The sequence below is a fragment of the Vitis vinifera genome, chromosome 16 (assembly GCF_030704535.1).
Source record: "Vitis vinifera cultivar Pinot Noir 40024 chromosome 16, ASM3070453v1".
NCBI classification, from domain to species: Eukaryota; Viridiplantae; Streptophyta; class Magnoliopsida; order Vitales; family Vitaceae; genus Vitis; species Vitis vinifera.
This window is the reverse complement of record NC_081820.1, coordinates 24,155,210-24,172,205: the sequence shown is the minus strand read 5'-3', so window position 1 is coordinate 24,172,205 and position 16,996 is coordinate 24,155,210. Positions and strand designations below refer to the sequence as shown.

The 16,996-nt window shown below is 39.6% G+C and overlaps 3 protein-coding genes across 3 annotated transcripts; 2 read left to right on the top strand and 1 right to left on the bottom strand.

Moving 5' to 3' along the window:
* LOC100260363 (ABC transporter C family member 10) lies at positions 1 to 6,303 on the top strand. Its single transcript, XM_002266806.5, has 12 exons — positions 1 to 189; positions 465 to 2,548; positions 2,737 to 3,057; positions 3,150 to 3,236; positions 3,383 to 3,970; positions 4,056 to 4,220; positions 4,554 to 4,848; positions 5,016 to 5,230; positions 5,298 to 5,603; positions 5,722 to 5,785; positions 5,864 to 6,103; positions 6,191 to 6,303. The coding sequence occupies exons 2-12, from the start codon at positions 491 to 493 to the stop codon at positions 6,301 to 6,303; spliced, it is 4,452 nt and encodes a 1,483-aa protein (XP_002266842.2). The 5' UTR covers positions 1 to 189; positions 465 to 490.
* A 349-nt stretch (positions 6,304 to 6,652) lies between these two features.
* Positions 6,653 to 10,881, bottom strand: LOC100241531 (uncharacterized). The gene is made up of 2 exons (XM_002265138.4): positions 10,306 to 10,881; positions 6,653 to 6,981 (listed from the first exon to the last, which is right to left on the bottom strand). The coding sequence occupies exons 1-2, from the start codon at positions 10,665 to 10,667 to the stop codon at positions 6,876 to 6,878; spliced, it is 468 nt and encodes a 155-aa protein (XP_002265174.1). The 5' UTR covers positions 10,668 to 10,881; the 3' UTR covers positions 6,653 to 6,875.
* A 403-nt stretch (positions 10,882 to 11,284) lies between these two features.
* On the top strand, positions 11,285 to 16,579 carry LOC100243267 (uncharacterized). Its single transcript, XM_002266715.4, has 3 exons — positions 11,285 to 14,026; positions 14,143 to 14,334; positions 15,726 to 16,579. Exons 1-3 carry the CDS (start codon positions 11,736 to 11,738, stop codon positions 16,297 to 16,299), a joined length of 3,057 nt encoding a protein of 1,018 aa, XP_002266751.1. The 5' UTR covers positions 11,285 to 11,735; the 3' UTR covers positions 16,300 to 16,579.
* Positions 16,580 to 16,996: the final 417 nt, after the last annotated feature.

The window sequence follows — 16,996 nt, the reverse complement described above, 5'->3', positions numbered from 1 at the left end:
CTGACTGGAGAACTTTTTGAACTTGGAGACACTACTTTCAAAGATTTTCTCCAAATCTAAAGATCCCATCATATTCACAAAATCAGAGCATGTTTTAAACTTCCTAAAGTAGTGTTGATAGGGTTCTTCAAGAGAAACCTCTTTACTAAAACTGTAAGAGTTACCGGTTTTCTGAAGGAAGGAAGAAAGGTATTTTCAAGTTTCACTACTTTATAGAAGCTCCATTGAAGCTTCAATCACTGTGTTTAAGCCTAAGTTTTGCATTTGAGCTTCCCTAGTTCTGGGTTTACAAAGAAGTCTCTATATGTCATTTCTCTCATTTGCACTTGTTAGTTTCAGGGAGTCTACTAGTGTTTTTCTACTAAAAGCTATCAAATACTCCCTTTTCCTTCTATTCATATCCTTTGAAGATCTAGTAGACAAGTTTTCTTATAGATGTTCTATTTTTCATACATGTGGAACAGGATCTAGAAAACAGAGGAGGAGACAAATGGGGGACTTATGGACTCTGTTTTGTGGGGAATCTAACTGTTCAGACACCGGTAGGAGGACAAGCAGTTTCAGTTTTGCAGTTTTTGCCAGCCCATCCTCATGTATCAACCATGCATTCCTAGTTTGCTTTGATATCCTGCTCTTAGCAATGTTTGTATCCAATATGATTCAGAAAGCATTATCAAAAAGAGTTCGCATTCCACCTCGATTTCAAGGCTTTTCACCATTGCAGATAATATCTGCAGTCTTTAATGGTTGTCTTGGATCAGTATACTTGAGCTTAGGCATTTGGATTTTGGAAGAGAAGTTGAGGAAAACCCACTCTGTTTTTCCTCTTCATTGGTGGATACTACTTCTGTTTCATGGATTCACATGGTTGATCCTGGCTTTAATTGTGAGCCTTTGGGGAAGACATCTTTCAAAAGCCCCATTTCGGGTTTTATCCATTTTTGCCTTCCTGTTGGCAGGAACTATCTGTGTTTTCTCTCTTTCCCCTGCCATTGTCAACAAAGAAGTTTCACTCAAAACAACTTTGGATGTTCTTTCTTTTCCTGGAGCAAGTTTATTGATAGCATGTGTTTTCAAGGATTACAAAGATGATGAGAGTGAGGAGACTGTTAATGGAAGTGGCCTATACACTCCTCTGAAGGAAGAGACTCCTGGCAACAGTGAAGCTGATTCTGGTAGCTTTGCTACTCCATTTGCCACTGCTGGATTCTTCAGCAGGATGTTTTTTTGGTGGTTGAACCCTTTAATGAGAAAGGGTACCGAGAAGATTTTAGAAGAAGAAGATATACCTAAGTTGCGTGAGGTAGATCAAGCAAAAAACTGCTACTTGCAGTTCTTGGAGCAACTGCACAAACAGCAACAGAATCAGACATTGTCTCATGCATCAATCTTGAGGACAATTATTTCATGCCACTGGAAAGAGATTTTCATTTCTGGTTTCTTTGCACTGCTGAAGACACTCTCTCTGTTGACTGGTCCTCTACTTCTTAAGGCCTTTGTTGAGGTTGCAGAAGATCAAAAAAATTTTACATTTGAGGGCTGTGTGTTGGCCTTATCACTTTTCTTTGGGAAGACCATAGAATCCTTATCCGAAAGGCAGTGGTACTTTCGCAGCAGGATTACTGGTATGAGGGTAAGGTCTACTCTAACAGCAGTCATTTACAAGAAGCAACTGAGATTATCCAATGCTGCTAAAATGGTGCACTCACCAGGAGAAATAACAAACTATGTTACAGTAGATGCTTATAGAATTGGAGAATTCCCTTTCTGGTTTCATCAGACATGGACAACAATCCTTCAGCTCTGCGTAGCACTAGTTATTCTCTTCCAAGCGGTGGGGTTCGCAACAGTTGCAGCCATGGTGGTAATAGTTCTAACGGTACTCTGCAATGTGCCCCTTGCCAAATTACAGCACAAGTTACAGACTAAGTTCATGGCTGCACAGGCTCAGAGGGTGAAGGCTAGTTCTGAGGCTCTTGTGAACATGAAGGTGTTGAAATTATATGCCTGGGAAACCCACTTCGAGAATGTGATAGAAGCTTTAAGGAATGTCGAGCTCAAATGCCTGTCGAGGGTGCAGCTGCTAAAAGCATATTATTCATTCGTCTTCTATGCATCCCCTATACTGATCTCTGGTGCCACTTTCGGGGCATGCTATTTTCTTGGAGTTCCTCTATATGCTAGCAATGTTTTCACCTTTATAGCAACTCTACGGCTTGTTCAAGACCCTGTTAGATTTATCCCTGATGTTATTGGGGTGGTTATTCAAGCAAAAATTGCATTCTCACGGATTGTGCAGTTTCTTGAGGCACCTGAGTTGCACAGTGGGAATGTCCAGAAGAAGAATAGCATGGAGATTGTAGATCACTCTATTCTAATAAACTCGGCCAATTTTTCATGGGATGAGAGTCTATCAGAGCTGACACTAAGAAGCATCAACCTAGAGGTTAGACCTGGTGAAAAAGTCGCTATATGTGGAGAAGTCGGCTCAGGCAAGTCAACCCTTCTGGCGGCAATTCTAGGGGAGGTTCCTAATACTCAGGGAACTGTAAGTTCAGAGTGCTTTCCTCTTCTTCACAGTTATTGTATATATCGTAATATTTTTTTTTAACAGTTATTTCTTTTCATCTCAGACTACAATATTTCAGAATGAGAATAGCCTAGTTGCCTCTAGATTGAAAAAACTATACTTATCATTGAGGAGTACTCAGGCACACTTTTGTTCATACTCTACAGATACAAGTCCGTGGGAAGATTGCTTATGTTTCTCAGACAGCATGGATTCAGACAGGAACTATACAAGAGAATATTCTTTTTGGGTCTGAAATGGATACTCAAAGATACCATGAAGCACTTGAGAGTAGTTCATTGGTAAAGGACCTTGAGATGTTCCCCCATGGTGAACTCACTGAAATAGGTGAAAGAGGAGTTAATCTAAGTGGTGGGCAGAAGCAGCGGATTCAACTGGCTCGTGCACTCTACCAGGATGCCGATATATATCTCTTGGATGACCCATTCAGTGCAGTTGATGCACATACTGCAACGAGTCTACTGAATGTAGTTATACTTTCCTAACACCATTAGATTTTACTCCTTGTTTGCTCACTAGCTTGTGACAAAGACTAACTTGTTGGTCTTTATTATTGCAGGAATATGTAATGAGAGCACTATCAGGGAAGACAGTCCTACTTGTGACCCACCAAGTTGATTTTCTTCCTGCTTTTGGTTCTGTTTTGGTTAGTTTCTTTCACTGGGCTCATTAACTTTCTAACCCTTTTTCCTTTTTGGTATTTTTTATGGAAGTAACTTTTGGTTAGAATGATCAAATAAAACCTGTCAGTTCTTCAGAATCATTTAATAAAAGTTCTAAGTTTTTTGACAGTTAATGTCAGATGGGAAAATCCTACATGCAGCTCCTTATCATCAGCTATTGACGTCAAGCCAAGAATTTCAGGACTTCGTGAATGCACACCAACAGACTGCTGGTTCTGAAAGGCTTACAGAGGTTGCTCTACCCAGGAGATGTGAAACATCTACTGGAGAGATCAAGAGAACTCACATTGAGAGAGAATTTAATGCGTCTGGACATGATCAATTAATCAAGCAAGAAGAGAGAGAAATAGGAAACCCAGGTTTTAAGCCCTACATGCTGTATCTAAATCAAAATAAGCAATTCTGGCTCTTCCCCATAGGTGTTCTCTGTAACATTGTGTTTAGTGTTGGTCTGACATTACAGAATGTTTGGATGGCTACTAATGTTGAAAATAGTAATGTTAGTACCTCGCAGCTCATTGTGGTTTACTTGTCAATTGGATGTACCTCAACAGTGTTCTTGCTCTGTAGAACTCTTTTGATGGTTTCCTTGGGCCTTCAATCATCAAAATCTCTATTAGCACAGCTATTAAACTCCTTTTTTCGGGCACCCATGTCTTTTTATGACTCCACACCTCTAGGAAGGATGATAAGTCGTGTAAGAATCTCAAACACAACATTTCACTTACTATTATTACTATCATTATTATTATTTGGATTTAGAGAGTTTCACCCTTGTACAGGTTTCATCAGATTTGAATATCATCGATCTTGATCTCTTGTTTGGCATAGTCTATACTGTTTCAAGCACAGCAGCTGTTTGTGTCATTCTTGGAGTACTGGCTGCAGTCACCTGGCAAGTCCTATTGGTTTCCATACCTACAATTTATCTAGCAATGCGGTTACAGGTAGCTGTTTTATCTTCAAGTAACATTAAGAACCCGTTTGACAGTGATTTCAGAAAACACTTTTAACCTTTTTAATACTTGAAAAATTTTATCATTCAAGAAAGACTATAAACGTTTTCTAAAATCACTACCAAACACACTCTAAATGACACATCTCCAAAAAACTTGTGGGTGCATGGAAGAAGAGAAAGCACAATTGTTTTACAAGTCATGTTTTTCATTCTTATTGTGATGTCTTGGCCAGAACGCTTGTTTTTGTGTGCCAATTGCTTTTCCCTTTCTAACTGAACGAGTAAACCTGAAGGTGTTTGTTTTGTTTTGTCTAATCAACAGAAATACTACTACGCCTCTGCAAAAGAGATGATGCGGATCAATGGCACAACCAAGTCTTTGGTAGCAAACCATCTAGCTGAATCCGTAGCAGGAGCTATGGTAATAAGAGCATTTGAGCAAGAAGACAGATTTTTTGCAAAGATTCTGCACTTAATTGACACAAATGCCAGTCCATTCTTCCACGCTTTTGCAGCAAATGAGTGGTTGATTCAGTGGTTGGTGACGCTCTCTGCAACTATTCTCTCATCTTCTGCTCTCTGCATGGTTTTGCTTCCTAAAGGAACTTGTAGCCCTGGTGGGTACTTAATTTTCAGCAAAGAGTTACTATTTCCATTTTCTGATACCATGCACACTTAATATGATTGTGCTTCAATTTACTCGAGAAAATAAATCGAAAAATATAATTATCAGCTAGAGATTGTAGTATATGATATAGTTCTAAATACCACTAATCTTTTCCAGGGTTCATTGGAATGGCTCTATCTTATGGGTTATCATTAAACTTGTCCCTGGTTAACAGTACTCGAAACATATGCACTCTAGAAAATTACATCATTTCTGTAGAGAGGCTTAACCAATACATGCATATACCAAGTGAAGCCCCTGAAGTGATACACAATAATCGTCCTCCACCCAATTGGCCTGATGTGGGTAAAGTTGAGATTCAGAAGTTGCAGGTATTGTCTATGGTAACATAAAAACTAATTATTATTAGGGTATTGAGAAATTCTAATGTCAAAACAGATCAGGTATAGGCCCAACTTGCCACTAGTTCTTCGTGGGATCGATTGTATATTTGAAGGAGGGCACAAGATTGGTATTGTTGGCCGGACTGGCAGTGGGAAGACCACGCTCATAAGCGCTCTATTTCGCCTTGTGGAGCCAGCAGGAGGGAGGATTATAGTAGATGGCCTTGATATCTCTATGATTGGACTTCATGATCTACGTTCACGTTTTGGGATTATACCTCAAGATCCTACTCTTTTTAATGGGACTGTAAGATACAATTTGGATCCCTTGTCTCAGCATACCGAGCAAGAAATATGGGAGGTAGTATTTCAATTCCTTTTTGTGTAGCTGAGTCAACATTAGGAAGGATTCTCGATCTGCCAGTGGTTGAACAATGCTTTGTATAACCAATAACAATCATCCCTTTAAATTTTCACAGGTTCTTGCTAAGTGTCAACTTCAAGAGACCGTTCAGGATAAAGAAGAGGGCCTAGACTCCATGGGTAAGATTTCAACATTGAAGCACATCGTATGTGTAGTTGCTATACTTGGAAATGACTATGAACAGCCTATTGTTTCAGTTGTAGAAGATGGATCAAATTGGAGCATGGGGCAAAGGCAATTGTTTTGTTTGGGACGTGCTCTATTGAGGAGGAGCCGAATACTGGTTCTTGATGAAGCAACAGCATCAATTGACAATGCAACTGACTTAATTCTACAGAAAACCATTCGGACTGAATTTGCAAATTGCACTGTGATCACAGTGGCTCACAGAATACCAACTGTGATGGATTGCACCATGGTTCTTGCAATCAGTGATGGTGAATTTCATTCCCCCTCCTAAAATTTTCCTTACAAGTAAGTAAATTCCATAGATAATCCAAACAACATGTTTTGTTTTATTCCAGGAAAACTGGTAGAGTATGACAAGCCAACAGATTTGATGAAGAAAGAAGGATCCTTGTTTGGGCAGCTTGTCAAGGAATACTGGTCTCATTTTCACTCTGCTGATTCATATTGAATCTCATCTAATATAGCTGTTCTCACTCGGGCTCTTGTAGGAAAGAAGTAAACAGGATGAAAAATACCATAATAAGACTGGTCCAGGATCAGATAGGATATCGACAAATTTTGAGTGATTTCCAAATAATTCATGGCAGAAATTAACTCCTGTATTTTTTGCAAGAGCCTAAATTTCAGGGCCCTAAATTTATCAAGCTTACCTGAGTCAAAACCAGGGGAAAAAATCTGGAATTTTGTTGTATCCTGCATTATTTTCTTTCAGAATGTAATGAGAACAAAAGGAAATAAAGGGAAAAAAGGAACCGAGTACTAATGCTACAAACTTCAAGGATATTGAAACAGAAAAATTCAACAAAAAATACTTTATGCTCATGTAATTGAACAAGCATACTTAGAATCTCTTTCAAGAGTACGAAAAGCAGAAGGCCACTGGCATATCTGAATGAAGAATGAACAACTAACTCTAAGTTCTATTATCTAGCTATTAGGTAAAAAAGAGATCTGGAGGGAGGTGGTTGGGCATGAATGCATCAAATTGGGCCAGGAAAAAGCTGGACTTAGTTCCTTTTCTTATGGTCCTCCAAGTATGGCATTCTCAATATCCTCTCTGCTCAGTGCATAGCTGAATCTCCTCTCCACATCCTTCTCCAGATTTCCCGGTCCACTCTTCAGGTACCTGCATGTTAAATACAATATTCATGGTCCACATGGTGGGTGCAAATAAAAAGGGAAATCCAGACAAAAATAAATTGTAACCTAAGTGCACAAACAACAACACTGAACAAACTCTTGAGATGGTACAGGATCCTTTGGCATGGTACCTTGTCTTAGGACTGAAATTTTGTCTGGTCAGGGTTGGGTTTGCCATCAAACCATAACAAACAATAGTCCATAACCAGCGTTCGTTTGCCAACAGTCTCAACTCCACCTCTATAGTCCTCATTCCCAAGAAAGGAGGGGCTGAAGATTTGGGTGATTTCCGGCCAATCAGCTTGTTAGGAAGTTTGTACAAGCTATTGGCTAAGGTGTTGGCGAATAGGCTAAAGAAGGTGCTAGATAAGGTGGTGTCAGGGGACCAAAACGCCTTTGTGAGAGGCAAACAGATCCTGGACGCGTCCCTTATTGCCAATGAGGTGATTGATTTTTGGCACAAGAGAAAAGAGAAAGGGCTGATTTGTAAATTGGATATTGAGAAAGCCTATGACAGCATTAATTGGAGATTTCTCATGAAAGTTCTGGTCAAAATGGGTTTTGGGTCGCGGTGGTTGGAGTGGATTTGGTGGTGCATCTCTACCACCAAATTTTCAGTCATGATCAATGGGGTGCCGGCTGGTTTCTTCTCGAATTCTAAGGGGCTAAGACAAGGAGACCCCCTCTCCCCGTATCTCTTTGTGTTGGGGATGGAAGTTCTTAGTATTCTAATTAGAAGGGCGGTTGATGGGGGTTTCTTATCAGGCTGCAATATTAAGGGGAGAGGGGAAGAGGAGATGATAGTGTCCCACCTGCTCTTTGCGGATGACACAATCATCTTTTGTGAAGCTAACAAAGAGCAAGTGTCCGCCCTAAGCTGGGTTTTGGCTTGGTTTGAGGCGGCTTCCGGCCTTAGAATCAATCTTGATAAAAGTGTCCTAATTCCGGTGGGTGAGGTGGAGGATATTGAGGAGCTGGCTGTGGAACTTGGCTGTAAACTAGGAATGCTGCCCACTGTTTACTCAGGGCTGCCCCTTGGAGCTCACCATAAAGCTGTTTCCATTTGGGATGGGGTGGAAGAGAGAATGAGGAAGAGATTAGCCCAATGGAAAAGACAATACATTTCAAAGGGAGGGCGTATCACCTTAATCAAGTGTACGATGGCCAGCCTTCCTATATACACTATGTCCCTTTTTCGAATGCCGAAGAGTGTTGTAAAAAGACTCAAAAAATTACAAAGAGACTTTCTTTGGGGAGGGGCAGCTTGGAGAGGAAGGTCCATTTAATTAATTGGGAGGTGGTGTGTACTCGCAAGGAAAAGGGTGGCCTTGGCATGAGGAGGATTGACTCCTTGAACAAACCTTTGTTGGGTAAATGGGTTTGGAGATTTGCTGTGGAAAAGGATAATCTCTGGAGGTTAATGATCGGGGTGAAGTATGGTCAGGAAGAGTTTGGGTGGAAAACTAAAGAAGGCCGGGGAACTTACGGAGTGGGGGTATGGAAGGAGATCATGAAGGAAGTTAAATGGTGTTGGGAGAATATCAAGTTCAAGGTAGGGAAAGGGACTAGAATAAAATTCTGGTCGGACCAGTGGTGTGGGAATGAGAGGTTGTCCCATGCTTTTCCCCAGCTTTATGAGATGGCGGTCAACAAGAATGCAATGGTTAATGAGATGTGGGACCATAGCAGTGGTCCAGGTGGCTGGAATCTTAGATTTCATAGAGACTTCAATGATTGGGAGCTGGACTTGATTAGAGGATTGCTTATTATGCTCAGGGACTTCAAGCCCTCTTCAGAGGAGGACGGGGTGCTTTGGAAAGGGGGGGGCATGGGAAATATGGGGTAAAGGATGCCTATAACGGGCTGATTGCTATCAATGCCTGCGACTTTCCGTATAGAGGCGTTTGGGTGAACAAGGTCCCTATTAAAGTGAATTTCTTTGCTTGGGAAGCTGCGTGGGGGAAAATTCTCACCTTGGATAGGCTTCAAAAACGGGGCTGGCAGTTCCCTAACCGTTGTTTTTTGTGTGGTTGTGAAGAGGAGAGTGTAAATCACATTCTTCTTCATTGTACAGTGGTAAGGGCCTTATGGGATATTGTTTTTACCCTTGTGGGGGTTCATTGGGTGTTCCCAGAGCTGGTGAAGGAGGCTTTATTCAGTTGGAGGGGTCCCTTTGTGGGGAAAACGAGGAAAAAAATTTGGAATTCTATCCCGTTGTGTATTTTTTGGACGGTATGGAAGGAAAGAAATAGGTTAGCGTTCAAGGGAGGGGTGTTAAATATACAGAAACTCAAAAATTCTTTTGTTTGTACCTTGTGGAGTTGGGCTAGGGTGTATATTGGAGAGGAGTCCTCTTCACTCTTAGGTTTTTTTGAGTGGCTAGCAACCACTTAAGGGAGGGTAAGGGTCTTTGTTTTTGTGCTCTCGTTTTGAGGCAGATTTGTATACGTCCTGTATGCTTGGTGGCCTTTGCCCTTTAATATATTTGCGATATTTATCAAAAAAAAACATCAACCAAAAAATTGTGCAACTGAACCCGCCTACACCCCTCCACCACATACACATGCACGAGCACAGTTGCACACATGAGGACCCAAGCCGAGAAATGATACATGCCAAGGTTTCCAATCCAAGTTCTTTCTTTAGGAAAATGCTAAATAACACATGGATAATTATCATCTATATCTATTTGAAGAAGTCAATTGGAGAATTCATTCATGTTATTTAGCAGTACTCTTTTGTTTATACATGCCTTTCCAACAGTGAAGATGACCTTGAATTTCAGCCAAGAAATTGCAAGAGAAAATGGCTTCCTAGGGGGGATCTCTTTTCCAAATTAACCAAAAGGCAGTTTTGTAACCTTTCAATATCAAAACACCAACAACATTCTCATTTACAGTTCTATGCTTATTCCTATTCAATTAAAATTATTTTCCTCACCACCAACATGCATCAAGAAACCTCTTCCAAAATAGCCCATCTGTTCATTTGCAAAGAATCCAAACATCGAGGAGCTTGATTTCAAGCCTTATTTTAAGCCTATTTCGATTGAAAATTCACTTCTAACTTCTCCAATCTGTTCTCATGCAAGTTGCAATTCAGCAAGCAATCGGACTAATTGATAATATCCAGGCTATATATATATGGGTGGACTAAAAGCAGACAGATTATTCAGAAATCCAGTTTAAAAAATATTCTGCAAAATTTCGCCAAATTATTTAAAATTTTCCAAATTCAACTATAGCAACTTCAATACCATGAATCTATTCAATGAAATAATCCGAACCCATATCACAAAACAACCAAAAACCTGATATAGAGATCGGTGACATCGAGCGAGAGCTGGGCGTGCCACTCAGGCTTTTCCACGAACCAAATGGCTCGATCCTCTTTGCTCTGGAAAAACCCTAGATTCCTCAACCACGCCTCCACACAAGGAAGACTGTGAGAGTACAGGGGCTTCTTCTTCTCCGGAAGCTTCTTGAGCCACTCATCTTCTGCAGCAGAGGAGAGCTCTGCGCCAGAGGAGCTTGAGAAAACTAGCGTTAGGGATTTTCTGGGTTTGGAATTTGGAGGGAATTTGGGGAAAAAACAAGGGTTTATAGTTGAAGATTTTGGGGAAAACAATGTGGTATCAACGCTAATGAACTTGGATACAGAAATGGTGGACATTGTTTTTGAATTTTTATTTATTTATTTTGAATAGAATTTTCTTGCGAATTTTCAGAAATTTTTTGGTGATTTGGAGGGAGAAAAGCTCAGTTCGTTATCTTCATCTTTGATTTGAGGGTGGTCTGGCTGGCAAACGGAAGAACGTTCGAGAAGGAAGAGACGAACGGTAAGACTAAAACGACGTCGTTCTGAGTGTTAAATGGGAAAAACCAATGACGTTTTTGCTTGGTACACTTATTTTTAATATAAATTGGATTTCACCAAAAAAAAAAAAAATTATAGTAAATGTTAAAAGTGGTTAATTTTTTTCTTTTTGCAAATTAATTTATATTATATATATATTTTTTTTCATCTTCATTTATTAGAAAATTTCAGATTTTTTTTCTGACTTTGGATTAAAAAACAAACGTCATCTTAGACACAATAAGAAGTTGGTGGGCCATTTAGGGCTTGAACATCAGAACATGTGAGATAAGCCCGTAGCGTAGGGGTTGGGCTAGCCTGTGGATTTGTGGGCTTTTGCATTATTGGGCCGAGAGCTTCGGCCCAGGTGATCACACCAGAGGCATTTTTTATTTTTTTTTTATTGTCACTTTGTCAGCTGAAAATTTCCGTCCGCCATTTCTGCTTTCCCGCCAATCAAACAGCATTCAAAGTTCCATCTCGAGCTCTGGCACTCTCATATCTATCCAAACGACCTTTGGCATCCATCTCTGACGGCGCACGTTAGCCTGCTCCATCTGGAGAACATTCATCTCCCTCTGTTCGATCTTCAAGACTGAAGATTCTATCTCAGACTCTCAGCTGATCTGCAACATCCATCTCCCTGGCGCACGTTAGCCTGCTCCATACAGTCAACGCTTCCTTCTCTCTCTGTTCTTTCGACGGCACTGGGATTAGCATCATTCCGACTATCTTCACAGAATTCATCCAGTCGGCGCACGTTAGTCTTCTCCATCTACAGCCAACACCTCCGTGTTCCATCCAGAGTCCGATCGCGAAATTCAGCAACTGTGAGGGCGCTCGTCTTCTCCGGCGCGCCTTAGCCCAGTCCCTCTGCAGAACGATATGGCAGAAGCCCTAGATTTCTCACAAACGCAGCGCATAGTCCTCCTTATAGACCTGAACCCTCTACTCCAACTCCAAAACCCTAGCCCCTACCTCTACACAATCCTCACCTCTGCCCAAACCCTACTCTCCTTTTCCTCGCTTTCATCCTCTCTCTTCACCTTCAAGCTCTTCTTCTCCTCTCTTTCACCTTTTCTCTCCTCCTCTAAGCTCCATCGCCTCCTGGGTAAATCCGCCGCGGCCTTCTCCTTCGACCACCCGCCTGAAACCCTTGTTTCCCTTTCCAAAACATTGGATTCTCTCTCTTCGGCTTGTGAATTATCAGATTCGGCTCCATCACGGGCTTCTCATATTGCTGAATCTATGATTCAGCTTGTGCATGATTATTCGTGGGAGCAGCAGGTTCATGATATTCTAGGTAAGCCGAACCATGATCATGATCGTTTCCCTGTTGTTAGGTCGAATTTGATTGTTTTGTTTTCACCAATTTATAGATCTTTGAAATGGGTATCTGAGTTTGTGAGTGTGGAAGTGGAGGATGAATTATTAACCAATGTAGATGCATTCTCTAGGAAATTTTGTGGATTTTTTGATAGTGCGAATGATGCATTTGTTAGTAGAGATATTCATTTCACTTGGGTTGATGTTAGGCACAGATTAGCATGTGGTGAAGGAAAGGGTGAGACTAATGAATCCAATGAACCTGAGTTGGATATAGGGTTTTTTAAGCATGGGATCAAGAACTTGGGCTGGGGCTTTTCTTCAACTGATACAATTATTCTGGGTTCTGCTCTTGTTCCTTTTGGGTTAATTTATCCAAGGATTGGGATTTCGACTAGTCCTTTCAATTGTAGTAATTTTTGTAAGGTAATTCATGGACAATTGACTCTTGAGATCTCAGATGTAAGTGGGAAACCTTTGGAATGGAAATGTTGTGACCTTGATTTGATCAATTTGAAGATGTTACCTAGGCATAGATGTGAGAATGTTTTGCATACATCAGAACCTACATATTCGCAAAGTATAGGTTGCGATGAAGGAAAAACATTTTGGGGGCATTTTAGTGAAGGAATAACAAAAATCCATGTTAAGGCAGTGCAGAAATATGATGAATGTGTGAAAATTATGGGATGCTTGTCTGACCCCATTCTAGTGCGTGGATTCTCTGGGGAATCATGGAAAGATAAAAAGGAAAGTTCAGGTGATTTTTTTGCAGATAGGGTTCTTGAAATTCTAGCAACTGAAACAGGAGAGTTGATGCAGAGAAAATGTGAACCCTTCTGGCAAATACTTCTGAGTTTTCTCTTTAAGGAGGGCTACTGGGCCTTGGTGTCTCTATCGAATGGCAATGGGGATTCATGCATGGGAATTCTCAAGCCTTTTACTGTTCATTCGGGTCTACTTTCTACTATAGATAATGAATTCTACCCTCAAAACATGGTAGATGGTTTCTGTGGACCAAAGGTGGGCCAGTTTGTTACACAGAGAAGCCGTGAAGTTTGCAAACACAGTGATGATATGAATGCATCAAATGGGATTATTGACTCTCAAAGTGGGCATTTTTCATCTCAGGAATCCGGGGCTCCAGGAAGTGGCAAACAAAAAATGAATAAAAAGCATTCCCATTTGCATCAGCCTCTTGCATGGAGCTCCTTCTGCAAGGCAGCCTTTGAGCACAGTGAGATGGAAATAGGAGAGATTTACTTTGCCAAGGAAGGTAAGAACACAAAGAAGTTGAAATTTCTTAAATGCTGGATGAAACAGATTAAGAAATTGAGTTGTAGCATAATCATACCAGATGGGTCCCAGCTACATCAGGATATTCCAAAAGAAACCCAAGAGAGGCTGACAGTGTTGCACCAAGAAAGCGAACAGCCAATCTCTCTATCTGTATCAGCTCAAGAGGATGTTTTGACTGGGCCTTCTAGAATACAGGATGAAGCTGCTCTTGATTTTTGCTCAGAAACTTCAGAAGCTTTTTTCAGTGTTCTTTCAGGAAAGATACAGGAGGGAATTGAATCTGAAGGGGTGGACTTGGGGGCTTTGGCAGAGCGACTTGTGAGCTCGTCTATCCACTGGTTACATCAAAAGTTTGAAATGGAAACATCAGAGAGTCAAAATGCTGAGCAAAAAGTAGATGATCCTTATGGTAGTAAAGCTGTTGTTGAACTAATTAAACTTCTAGTAAAGGAGCCTAAGGATTTGGCAGCAAAGCACAAAAACAATGATCCACCCTGTGAATCATCTGATCCAAGATCAACCAGATTGACTTCAGAAAAAATAGTTAGAGAGTATCCTTATCTCTTTTTCACATTCACATATAGCACACTATTGCTTTATCATTCTAATAAGCTGGAGTCAATTGTTTGCCTCCTATTACTGTAACATTTTCCTTAATAAGCTCTAGATATCAGTTGCAGATTTTGTTTAGAATGGAGATACTTTGCTCAGGAGTCACACAGAGTATTGAAGAGTCTACAAAACAAAAGTTTGTGAAGCAAATTTGCTTGCTTTTAGAGACTATCCAGTGCCATATGGAGGGAGGCTTTTTTGGTGATTGGAGCCTTGATAATTATGTGGGAAAGATCATAAAAAGCAGGTAAACATATCACTCATATAACTAAGTTGACAATACCTTTGCTTATAAAACTATTATTAGATCCCCATCTTATGCTACCCAGGCTTTTTCCCCGAGGATGTGGTCATTCTTTAGATATCTCTTCCTCGTAGTGTTATTGTCAGGAGCACCTTTCTCCCAAATTGTCAGTGCTCCTTTTTCAGTTTTTATTTTTATTTTTCAGTTCAAACACACATAAAATTAAGTGCATACATGCTTATGTACATATGTGCATTCATTACTTGTGAATCGATATATAGTTGTAAGTTACAAAATATGATTTACTAAGTTGTAATTGTCTGTTGATTGAGAAGGCAGCAAAGAATAGTCACTCTAGACAACAGTAAGAGGCTTCAATGCAATAGTCACAAACTCTGATTATCAAGAGAGGAGCATTATATATCTTACCAGTCTTTTGTATGAGAATTTCCTTTGGACACCTTCCTTGAGCTATAAGTCACCTTGGTCTTATTTTATGCTAGATGTCTGTTATCATGTGCATGAACAGCAATCCCCTTGAACAATAATCACTTTTAAATTTTGATGGACTTGAAACTTTTGATTTAGATCATTTCATGCTCTTTGCTTGTGATATACTCACATTCTTTTGTGGGTATTGCTCTTTTGCATTAATTTTTTATGAGTGTTGGAAATTGATGCAATTCAAAGCAGATAGGAAGAAACATGAGAAATAAGAGACTAACATACCTCACAGTATATTTGAAGAATAATGATGGAACACAGCTGACTTTGTAAGACAGTTTAAATTATGAAGAACTGTTATATGCAACATACTTACTGGACTGTTGTACCAGATCTGATGAGAGTCAAAACCTAACATGTATTGGACATTATACTTTTGCTCTTTATTGTCAACCTAACCTGCCACTAGGACCCCATTTGCTTTGCAAAGGAGCTTTTAAGTTCAGAATAATGAAGAAGCTTGTCGCTCCATGTAGCAGCCTAGAAATATACTTGCCAATTGCACACTGGGAATGCCAAAACTGGATTGAGGAAATCCTTATTCCAGATAAGTGGAAAAAGGTGAAAATCTCTTATATTAGGTCACATTTCTGTTTTGGAACCACAATTCTATGCCTCATCTTGGAACCTTGTAAGGTTCACCACACTCTTGGTAAGGGTCTAGCTTCTACATGTTGAAATATTCAAGAATAAAAAAGGAAAAAGAAAAGTGAAGATAAATTCAATTCATGCAGCATAGACAAATTATATGGATCTCCAAAATGGTGGAAAGGAGTTCTCTTTATTTATTTATTTTTTTATAGCACTTGATTTTTGAAGATGATTGTTTATGCTCATGTCTTATTCATCATATGCTATGCATATACTTGCCTGAATCGCTAAAATGGCAGGTATTCTCACACTCTTGGAGATATAGTCCATAAAATTTATACTCGAATGGACTTGTTGCTGTTTGGTGATGAGGATGAATCCCCCAATCCCTTACTCAACAGTGAGGACAGCAACCAGTCCTGGAGAGATAAACCAGATAGAGACGAGATAGGTGACAGTGAAAGAGCAAACGAACTCATCTCTGCAGAAAACGAGTCATCTCAACCACTAGAAGACGACAATGGCATCCCTACAGGGAATAAGGGAGAGGAGCATGCCCGTAGGTTGATTGAAGCTCGTGAGAGGAGAGAGAGGGCTCGGAGATTTGCATCTTTCACAAGCTGGGTGCCAGATTTGCAGAGAGTTTGGGCCCCCAAGCAACCAAATGCAATGAAACCTAAGTCAGACTCCTATAGGAAGCAATCAAAAAGGAAGGACCGTCGTAGGGCAAGCTATGACATGGTATGTGAGACCCCATTGTCCTCGAAGAAACGGTCACTCCCAAGAAGAAGCAGTAGTGATGACAACGACCCCCAAGATCATGGGACTCACTCCAGCTCAGTCTCAAAAGCTTTGTTTCAGGATGACCGGTGACAATCATTGCTTGAGGCAGCCCCATTAATGGCTGCTTGCACATAGTTTTTCATGAAGATGATACATACAGGCTTTATAAGTTATAACAACTAGCTTTCAGGTACATGCTTGCATGGAAGTTAACCTGGACCAGGATTAGATGATGAAGGTCATCAGATTTGTACACTTTCTGTCACTTGTCTGATTTAGCAAATGTCTGTAAAATGATTTCAATGTTTAATGGCTTTTTTAATTAAAAGCCATTTAAATTATATATACATTATTCAAAATCTTCAAAATTGTTATAAATAATTATAATTTATCAATATATTATACGATAATAAATAAAATAATTAATAATTTTGAAAACAATAAACTACATAATTATTATAATTTAAGTTACTTTAAATAATAAAATCTTATTTTATCTTAATAATTAAAATTTTAATATATTTAATAGAATTAGAAATATTAATAATTTAATAAATCTTCATGTTATCTTATTATAATTTAAATTGTTAGTATTAATAATAAAATATTGAAATGTATTTAAAATCTTAATTATTTATAAAAATTTTATAATTATTTTTAATTTTAATAATATATAATTTATATATTTATAATGTTAGTCGTGAAAAACTAATCCTAAAAATATTGTAAGTGAAAGATGGGAGCCGATTGTAGCAATCGGAGAGAGTGGCAGGTGCAGAGGAGTGTA